Source organism: Apis laboriosa, unplaced genomic scaffold (assembly GCF_014066325.1).
Source record: "Apis laboriosa isolate Shangri-la unplaced genomic scaffold, ASM1406632v1 scaffold56_cov145, whole genome shotgun sequence".
NCBI lineage: Eukaryota > Metazoa > Arthropoda > Insecta > Hymenoptera > Apidae > Apis > Apis laboriosa.
Genome location: NW_025223765.1, coordinates 866,633 through 877,502, shown reverse-complemented (window position 1 = coordinate 877,502; position 10,870 = coordinate 866,633). Strand labels below are relative to the sequence as shown.

Genomic DNA, 10,870 nt, shown 5'->3' with positions numbered 1-10,870 from the left:
TTTATATACTTCATATTTATCTTAAAAATTTATACTGATATAAAATAAATATTGAATATTTGTAATTTTAAAAAAAAAATGAGTACTTATATAAAATTTTATACATTATACATATACATTATACAAATTATAACATATAAATTTAATTTGTAAAATTTTTAAATATTATAATATTTTAATTATACTGATTAATCATATTACCACAGGATGGGATGAATGTATTTATTTGTGAATGTATATCATCTGATATTACAGTTGAATTTAAATTATAAGCATTAAAATTTGCTTGAATATCATTAACACTATCATTTGAAATATGAGTTAATTTTTTATTACATACAGAATATGTATCTGTATAAATAGGTAAGTTAAAATTACTTTGTTCTTCTAAATGGCTTTTAATTAATGGTAATGGATAAGGTGTGATAGAATTTTTTACATTAAAACATGATTCTAAGTTTGTGATGTGAGGAATGCAAATTGATTGTGCATTTTTTAATGATTGACAATTGTTATTATTTATAGAAGTTGTGCTATTGCATTTATTTAAATAGAAATCACTATAAAAGTTTGAATTTAATGAGAAATTATTATACTGTACAGGATAATGTATATTATTTTCTTGGGAAATTTCGCTATCATTAGTTAAATTTTCATATTGCATATTTGTATCAGAAATATTATAAAGTAAATTTTTATTCATATATCTGGAATTTTGATGTTCTTTGGAAATATTTTGTGAATTTATTAAATTACATGTAAAATAATCCTCTTCTATATTAGAAATTTTTTTAGTATTTGATTTTGACTGAGCAATATTTTGTATATCATTTAATATTTCCAAATTATTATATTGTACATTATGATTCATATAATTATAATTGTTATTTGTTAAAGTATTTTCTTCATTATAAAGATATTTATTATGTATTCTACTTTCCATATTATTTACTTGAGAAGTTTCTGTACATTTCAATAGATCCTGATTTATATTTGAATGTAGAATTTCATATATTTTTGAATTTTCTTCTATATGTTGATTTTCATTAAGATTATTACAATATAGATCTGCAATTATGTCTTCATTGTTTTTAGATTTCATATTTTGTATATCAGAAAACTTATCATGAAAATGAATATTTTCATTAAACATATTATTAACAAAATGACTTGTAAATGATGGTAAATTCTTATTATTTTTATAATGTCCATCTGATTTATATTTTTTATATAATATGTATAATTCATCCTGTGTAAGTGTTGAATAGTTTAAGGGTTGTTTAAATAAGTAATTTAATTGTTGAATTTGATATTTATATGCTTCTCCATTATATTTTAAAAACATATTTGGAATATTTAAATTTTCTTTAACCTTCTGACATTTTTTTATACTCTTTTGCTTTAGTTTTTGTGTAACATTCACTTTTTTACAATGTTGTGATAAATCACATTGTTTTTTCTTTTTAGCATTCTGTAACTATGATTTATATTTAATTTTAATTTCTTTTATTAGCAATAAAATTTTAAAATGTTAAATATATGTATCTTACCAAACTGTTGATTTTTAATGTATTATTATTTTTATCTTCAATTAATATGTGTGATCTTTTATCTCCTTGAATCATATTGGTATCTAAATTTAAGTAGAAATTTATTTTGTATCTATATTATAATATTTAATAATTTTATTATGCTAATTTTAAAAATAAAATAAAAAATTTATTTTATATCAATTATTAGAATATTTTATTTTAAAAATAATATTTATATTAAAATAAACGTTGAAATATTAATATAAGTATAATAAATAATAATAATAAATGAATTATTTATACAATATTTCTTACTTATGTTTTTAAATTCAGGATTTACTTTAAAGTTTATTTCGTTTAGTTTCACTTTCTGTCATTCAGATGTTTTAGAGAATACACGTGATAATATGCAGATGCATTTCATTATAAAGTATTTATTTTTTTTGAAGACTTATTTATTTTTTTTATTCGTTTATAAATTTAATGTATTTAATATAAATTGTTTAAAATAAATTTTAATTTTTTTCAAACTATCGATTACCGATATACTATCATTTTGAACTCATCGAAATAATAGTAACATTCTGTAAAATATATTTTAGTGAGTTTTTATTTTTATGGGATATTTTAAAACGATGATCTTTTATTTTCCCTATTTCTATTTTTAATTCTATACATCTTTAATTTCTAATTAAGTATATTAAGATTAATTTCAATATTTTCTTATAGAAATATTTTTAATTTTTCATATAGCGAATAACGAAAACGACATTTATTAAAGAATTTAAATAAATATTTTTCTTACTTCTTAAAAAAAATGAAACAAGGATAGAATAATAGGTTGTTTTTTTATTTAAAATATATAATACATACTATGAATATGTTTCTATTTATTGTTTTTATTAATTTAAAAACATTTACATTAAAAAATCTGTAAATATAAATATGAAATACAAAAAGATTATATAAAATATTTTAATTTTATCTATAACAATTAAGACATTTATTTTGTTCTTCATTATCATATCTGTAAAAATAAATAAATAAAAGAAGTTTAATTTTCTAATATTATAATACAATATATATAATTTAAGGTAATTATTTTTAATTAAACATTAAACATTAAAATAACTTACGTGGGTAAAGAACAGTTTTGGCAAAATAATTCTGAGCAATTGATACATTCAAATAAACAAAAATTACATAAAATTTGATCACAATAGGAACATTTACTAAACATGTTTTGATTTATTATTCGACTGCATTCACAAAGATCATATTTTGGTTGAATATCCTTATAAAAGATAAAAAAAAGTAAGATATTAATTTTATTTTAAAACTTTTATATTATTGTATATTAAGATAAATATATTTATAATAAAAAAAATATATCTAAGAATTAATAAACAATTAACTTACCTTTATAATTTTATCTGCTTGTAATAATTCTAATTTATTATTTAATATCATTTGTTTTTGAATACGTTCAGTTTTGGATTTGCAACAGGATTTCGACGATGGTATATTAATGGGATCTAATTCTGTGAAAGTATTTAATCTTTGTGATAATGTTTTAACACCTTCTTTTAATAAATCCATTGTTTTCTCTATACGAAATAAAAAGAAAAATTAATGTATTAATATTTATAATATTTCGTTTGAAGATCTTGTATTATAACCTCCATACCGTAAACATTTTTCATTCGTTCCTCTTGACAAACACCGTTATCTACTTGTTTCTGACATACGTGTACTTTCAATTGGGGTAATAAATTATCCTCAAAAGGACATGGACGTTTTGGCATTTTTTAACTTAAATTAATAAATAAAAGATCTATATACCGCCAAAATTTTATAACATCTTTTCACGTTTGACATAACAAGTCAACTATCTGATTCAGAAATGAAATATATTCATGAAATATCTTTATCTAGAAGATTAATTTTAAAGGCAAAAATAAATATAAAAGTTGATATAAAAAAATGTCAGTTTAGATTTATTTATTAAATTATAATTGAAGTTTGTGTTAAAATTAGATGGAGATAAAGAAATGATAATGTGACGGAGATAGAGCTGTCGCTCTATCACTGTTTTGCTTCATTTAATAAATTTCAACTGACATTTTGTATATTAAGTTTTATATTTATTTAAAATCAAAAAAACTTTAAAAACATTTCACGAATATATTAACATTTTTTTAAAATATTTTTAATTTATATATTTATATATTTTTTTGTTTTTAATTTATATTAATTTCTTCTTCTTTAATCTAATAATTTATTATTGTATCATGAAACTTAGAATTATGAAATTATTATATATTTTTATAATCATTAATATTTTTATAATTTAATAAATTTATTTTAACTTATTTTATTTCATTATAAATTATTATAATGAAAAATAGAATATATTTTCTTATATTTTTAATTAATAGGTTATTATAATAATATAAATAGACATAATAAAAAATTAATATATATTTAATTTGGGAATTATTAAATTTACAACAAAATTAGTAATATTTGTTTATTAGTAATGTTGCATTATTATTACTTTTATACATATTTGATATTGGCCATCAACAAATATGTTACAATTTTCATCTCCCCACATTCTCATGTTTATTCGTTTGCTTGAAAACTAACGATATTATTTTATAATAATACATAATAATCCATAGTCATTGCGTGACAAGTACCAGTAGTATTCGTTAGTACAATAATTGTATAATTTGTATTTGTAGCTTCCTTCACAGATAAATTATTATATAAAAAGTAATTAAACAATTGAATATAAATTTTATTCGATAAAATTGAATAAGATAGAATAATTGCGATTAAATCATCTAAATAATAGAAGACGAAATGCATTTATGATTGCGAAAAAAAAATGGTTTAATTAATTTATGGGACCGTGAGACATTCGAAGCACAATATGCGTACACCGTTGCCGTGGTTTCAAAAATTGAATATTTAAAAGAAGCTAGTTCTTTTGCTACAATGCGGAACAAGAGTTTCAGGGTAGAATTATTTCTTCTTTCTTCGTAAAAAAATAGTTTATTGCAAGTGCATCGAATTTAGCGCAAATCCCTAATTCCTCTGAACACAACCGTTCAAATTTTATGGATAAGTTCGTCGCCAAATGTTAATATTTTAAAAATGGTTAGTCGATTTTACAATATAATAACTATTTCAATTTTTGAAACAATAGGATTTATTTTTTTCTAATTTATATTGAAATATATTTTTCTTAAAAATTTTTAATAATTTTTTCGAAATATTTATAATATTCATTGATATCGATTTATATTATTTGATAGAACTGATTATTCCATTGCTTGTCCATATCCATATCTTAAATAATTATGCATATATAATTATACATATATTATTTTTTGTTAATTTTATAATGATTTAGAACAGATTAAGAATAATCGACATAACCATTTTTCGTTAGAAGTGTTCTTTATTTGCAAAATAAGCGACATTATTAAGTATTTTGTAACTTTATCGTAATCGGCTGCATATAGTGAATACTTATGTATATTGCTGTACTCATGCGACGATTAGATAGTTCATCCTTCCATATTTCGAAATTTTTTTCATGAAAACCGACCAAAATTCTAATACTTTAAATTCTGCATATGTTTCAATATTTCATTAATGAAATTAAATAACTTTCATTTTCTTTAAGAAGTAATATATCAAAATAACAATTACAAATAATAATTATCTTTGCTTTATATTATTAAATTTATAAATTTTTTATAAACTTGTATATATTTCGAATTATTTATATTACATAATAAATAATTTGTAATTTTTATAGATCGGTTTCCATTAGAATTTCGACGAAAGTTCTCACGCAGACAAGTTAAGCGAAATGGTTTACAATAAGGAATATTTTTTGGAAAACACATCTTCGGACTCACAGCCGTTATTGTCAGTTGTCATGGACGTTACTAAATACTCGGTACATACAATGCGTAACTGGCAAATCGAATCGCTGTACTCCTGGGATCCATTAACTAGAATATTGATTATGTATTTTTGATATGAATTGTTTCACCCGAAATTTTCAGATGATAATTTACTCATTTGATACGCGTATTGCAATAGATAATATGCCTCGAAAATTTATTAAAAGTTTCATTATAACGAATATTAAAAGTTGATTATTATTTGCATATTAAGAATTCAACAATGTCGAAGAATCTTGAAATTATCATCAGTCAAATCTTGAAATCTTGAATTAATCAACTGTCGATAAGTAGGAAAACATTGGATAATCATTATTAGAAATTATTCATATTGAAATTTTACAATTTAAATCTAAACGATTTATTAATCGTTATCATTATTTACGAATTTGAAAATTTTCAATTTTAATTTTGAATAATATTTGAAAGTATTCCTACATTCATCACATTATTTATTATATATTTATATATATATCTATTGGTCATTTATTTTTTTTTGAATATTTAATAATTAATATATTGTTATAAATTCTAATAAAGTGAAAGATTTCAATCGAAATACATATAATCGATACTCAGAATCGAAGCTCGTTGACACAAGATACGATTCGTGGATCCCTTGTGTACGACATTTCGATTTTGAAACATTTCATTGTCAAGATATGCTGTATTAAAAGTATATCGTAATATTGCTAAATGAATCTTGAAAATAATTTCGTTGCTACGATTATAAATATTGATAATTTGGTGGTATGGATTTTCCTAATCAAAAAGTATTTTAATTTTTTTTCAAGAAAGAATAACCGAATTCTCGATATAATAATAATTTTGACTGATACTTTTTCAACATATTTCTTATTCAATTTTTTTTAAATTTTTTATATCAAAAATGAAATCGAAATTCAATAATTATAATAAGAATTTAATCATTTGTTTCCATCAAATTAGAAACGATTGAAATCTTGACTCGAGGTAATGTCTACTTATATATCTATATTGGCTATTAGAAAATTACATTTGATCCACTTTACACTTGTAAATCTAAATTTCAATGCAATTTTTATTACATAACAGTATGTATTTGCAAAAGTACATGACATGTTTATAAAACATTCAATATATTATTGTAGAATATGACATCGACAAATATAAATATGCAATAGCAAATAATAAAATACAAGTGTAAAGGGTAGAAAATTTTTGATAACATAACAAAATGTTGCACGCTAATGTGAAAAGCATCGAAAATCAGTGCATATTGCCATCTATGCGTAAATGGTGAAGAAAACCGGTACTGCGAACAGTATAATAGTTGACATGAAAAGAGGCATCTTCGGGTGTGTTTCTAATTGATTTTGTTTCTAATATAGCAATCAACACAGTGGAACTACAGATTCACGCCTTTAAACTTTACTAACTAATCGGACTTATTCATCGTGTCATTAACTCGTACAAGATTGGATTAAGTGAAAGTGTGCTGACTTACTACATCAGACAACACTTCTATCTTAGAACAATGTTCTCCTTTCTTTTTTTTTTTCATAATAATATTAATTTAAAAATATTCAATTTTTTCCTCGATTTCAAATAAATATTTGGAATATATTTTCGAATGTTTCTTCGTTAAATGATGTTATTTAGATTTAAATTATGAAAATTTATATTGCTAATTTCTCTTCAAAATATCAATTAAATCTAAACGAGAAGATATAATTTGCAATGTAATATGGTATGATTGGCATTAAAAATTTACAGAATCACTTTTATAATAGATCATTTTAATTGAAAATATGTCAATAAAATTGGAAATTTGTCAATAAATAAATTCAAAAATGAATTGAAAGACAAAATGATCAGAGAATGAGATATTTTGTTCTAGTTGATAAATTAATTGGAATAGTTGGCGAATTGAATAGGTTGGCAAAGACTTCATGCAGAGTGACGAAATGATGTTATCGATGTTATTGTGTCGTAATTAGCGTAGTTTTAGTGAAGAGAGCCTGATTTTAGCAAAGTGAACATTATTCGTGAACGAAATCGTTGATAATCAACGTAAGTGAATAAAATGTGGACAATCTTCAAATTTCGAGCATAACCTCAATTTTTTTTTGTCTTAGTGATCCATCCGTTTCATGCACTAAATCGTTCGTGTAGAGATTCGTAAATACACACGATAATTATACGAATGTGACAGAAGCATAATAATAATCGGTTATTTTAAACTTCGAGCGACGAGAGAGAATATCTTACAATAGATAATGCATTTACTAGGCACCACGATGCATCGCAGCAACCTTTGTAGTTATATAAAAACTGCTATCTCAAACGGAAATTGTGGATAAGATGTTCAAATATTATTTTTAATTTAATTTTAATCTTATTTGTAATTCTAATTTCAGTTGACATTTAAATTTCACCAGAGCATTATCGCCACAGCATTATCGATGCACTTTAAAAATAAATATAATAAAAATAATGGTTTATAAAGTTAAAAGCTAAAAGAATAAAGAAATGAAATGATAATTTTTTTTATGTTCAAATTCCAATAGAAAAACTGATTACTTTAATATTTGTACAGTGGCAAAGATATTTAAATTATATAACGATATAATTTATTTATTTAATATCTGAAATAAGGCTGCTACGATGCAAGCTCGAAAGCACAGTGTACCCATGTGTGTATAACAAAAAGTCAACAAGTAAACGTGCAATAAATCAATCGATTGCAAATCGCCTTATAAATTGTATAAAAATCTCTATTTGACTAGCTTAATGCCTTAAGGATACGGTATTGGGAATTTGTATAATTCCTACAGTTTTTATGCCCAGTCGAAGAGACACTGTTGCATTTATTATTTTTGTTTAGCAATCTCGTACTCACTAGGAAAAACACCTGCCTTCTGTGCACTCAGTGATAAGTACGGTGAATTTCAGACTCTTTTTTCCGTTGTATTGAAAGATAACAAAAAGGTTATTATATATTTTTTTACAAGAAAAAAAGTTATTTTATAAATAATTGAAAATAAAATTTAATAAAATTTAAAGATATACATTAAAATAAATATAACAATAAAGGAAGATTACAGCAATTATCATCAATAGATAGAATAATTAAAGTAAAATTTAAATAGAGATTCATTGTTCATTCGTTCTTCAATATCTAATTGAAAAATAATTTCAGCATTTGTTGAATCGAGATGAATAATCGAATCGCTGCATATCGGTACAGAGAGACAAAAGCGAATCGAAAAATAAATAAATAAATAAATCAGAGACATATGGATAACAGAATATTGCTAATTATCCGTCGTGCAATATGTGTGACAGATGAGGCAAACGCGTGTGCTAAGCGGTACGCCCAATTGCAAATGAAATACATCAGATAGAAATTCATTCACTCGAGTATTCACCGAAGTACTTTAGTATTTCTCTCCATTCTTAAATTCACATGATATAAAATCCTAGATTAATATGGCCGGTAATTTGTTTCTCTTGTGTCCTCATATTTCTTTCTCTTTTTTCCTCCCCATTATGTTCTCTCCCTCCCTCCCGTAATCCTCCTATCAGTTTTCCCCCTTTTTTAATTATGTTCATATTACTTATATCGTACGAATGGTTTTACATTAATCCGCAATTAGTAAATAGATAACCGCAAGCTTAACATCTAAGTCAATTTATGAATTAATGGTGTGTGTGTTATGTATGACGCATGAAATACATGAAAAACGATTTGCTTCAATATTCAACAACCATTCTCTCTCTCTCTCTCATTCACACATGCATTCTTCTCCCTTTTTCCTGTTTTTCATTTCCTATTATTTCATTTGTGATTTCACGTATTGAAAAATTCGATTTATTTCCAGGAAACGTATTAAATCCATTTTTCACACCATAATATGAATTTTTTTTCCCTGTTTTTTTGCTGCTTCCATCCTCTCCTTATCTATTTAGGTTAGAAGCATGTAAGATACCGTTCGTCGAACGATACAATATCTTTTTATTTTCTACCTGCAAGCTTCTTAATGGAATGTTGTAATATAAATATGTAGGGAATATCGAATCGAGTTATCTAATCGCCTATTAAATCAGGCTTACGTCTGACTTTCCACTTTTTTGTTACGATTTTTCGCACTTGTTATTTATTTATTTTGCTATTGTCGAAACTGAGTAAATATTACAAGTAATTTTTTTGTCGATTTTTATAAAGCAAAGCAAAACAAAACAAAAAAAAAAAATGCAGCGATAATATGGGGAGAAAAAAAATTTTTTACGAATAAACTTTATCCTAAAATTTTGATCTACGTCGCGCGTATGTTATAACAAAAATTGTTCTTATATTTCTGAAATGACAAATTCTTACTTAATAAAAACAATGATTATATCAATTCTATTGACAAAAAGAATCTTTCTTTGTTTTCGAAATATTGATTGAAACAACAATCCTTATTATACCTTTTTTTCAATAATTCGTAAGTACATAGCTGTTTATGTAGGAACGAGTCATCATGTGCGATATAATGTACAAGTTATATCTAAAGCGAGAGTTATCGGGAATCGTTAGGGACAATTGCAATTTTTGATTCGAGCGAACATTTGAAGTTCGAATTCTCTCGCTTATATTTATCTAATCGCAAAAATCTTAGCGAATAACGTCTTGCCCCGCCTAATTACATATCGTCTCGTCTGCTGCTAAGATTTCGATTAAGTAATACTAGAATCATCAGAATAGTGAGTTTTCACCAGATTCTTTTTTTTTTTTGCTATATATATTACCATATCAAGCAACGATCAAATTATAAAAATTAAAAATCATTATCTTCTCTCCGCTTGAAATGCTTCTTTCGCGCCGAATATATATATATATATATATATAGTATATGTTTACTATATATATAGTATATGTTTCGTTTATCAAAATTGTGAAATATAATATTTTGAATAATCTTTCGTCTAATCGAAAAAATGCATAGAGTATTTGAAAGATTATATTTTGTGAATGCATGTTTCTTTTTTTTCAAAATAATATTTAAAATTTTTTACAATTTAATATAAATTTAATATAACGATTTAAAATTCTGGAGTTGATTTAAGTTTTACTACGTCAATTAAAAGCGAGCAGAGTTATGTTCAGTTCGTCGAGACTTACGTTCGGCAGGATTCGACTTTGGTTACGTCTATAACGAGCCTTCGATTAAAAATGGTTCGATACTAATCGCGTTTATAATGCGTTCGTCGTTCCACTAAGAAGCCGGGATTATTTTTGAGATATGTTTGTGTGTTGAGAAAAACGTGTACGATAATTATACTTATTTTTTTTTTTTTATCTTTTGGAATCACTTATCTTTATTTTATTCT

General features: G+C 23.8%; 2 protein-coding genes across 2 annotated transcripts; both read right to left on the bottom strand.

Moving 5' to 3' along the window:
* Positions 1–175: 175 nt before the first annotated feature.
* On the bottom strand, positions 176–1,625 carry LOC122717658 (GATA zinc finger domain-containing protein 14-like). The gene is made up of 2 exons (XM_043941918.1): positions 1,551–1,625; positions 176–1,471 (listed from the first exon to the last, which is right to left on the bottom strand). Exons 1-2 carry the CDS (start codon positions 1,623–1,625, stop codon positions 176–178), a joined length of 1,371 nt encoding a protein of 456 aa, XP_043797853.1.
* An 888-nt stretch (positions 1,626–2,513) lies between these two features.
* LOC122717713 (apoptosis regulatory protein Siva-like) lies at positions 2,514–3,570 on the bottom strand. The gene is made up of 4 exons (XM_043942045.1): positions 3,220–3,570; positions 2,952–3,139; positions 2,669–2,826; positions 2,514–2,559 (listed from the first exon to the last, which is right to left on the bottom strand). Exons 1-4 carry the CDS (start codon positions 3,335–3,337, stop codon positions 2,514–2,516), a joined length of 510 nt encoding a protein of 169 aa, XP_043797980.1. The 5' UTR covers positions 3,338–3,570.
* Positions 3,571–10,870: the final 7,300 nt, after the last annotated feature.

Coding starts and splice junctions, on each gene's coding strand:
- LOC122717658 (XM_043941918.1), bottom strand. CDS start 1,625: ATGATTCAAGGAGATAAAAGATCACACATATTAATTGAAGATAAAAAT. Junction 1,472..1,550: donor CATTAAAAATCAACAGTTTG/GTAAGATACATA, acceptor TCATAGTTACAG/AATGCTAAAAAGAAAAAACA.
- LOC122717713 (XM_043942045.1), bottom strand. CDS start 3,337: ATGCCAAAACGTCCATGTCCTTTTGAGGATAATTTATTACCCCAATTG. Junction 2,827..2,951: donor AAGCAGATAAAATTATAAAG/GTAAGTTAATTG, acceptor ATCTTTTATAAG/GATATTCAACCAAAATATGA. Junction 2,560..2,668: donor CAAAACTGTTCTTTACCCAC/GTAAGTTATTTT, acceptor TTATTTTTACAG/ATATGATAATGAAGAACAAA.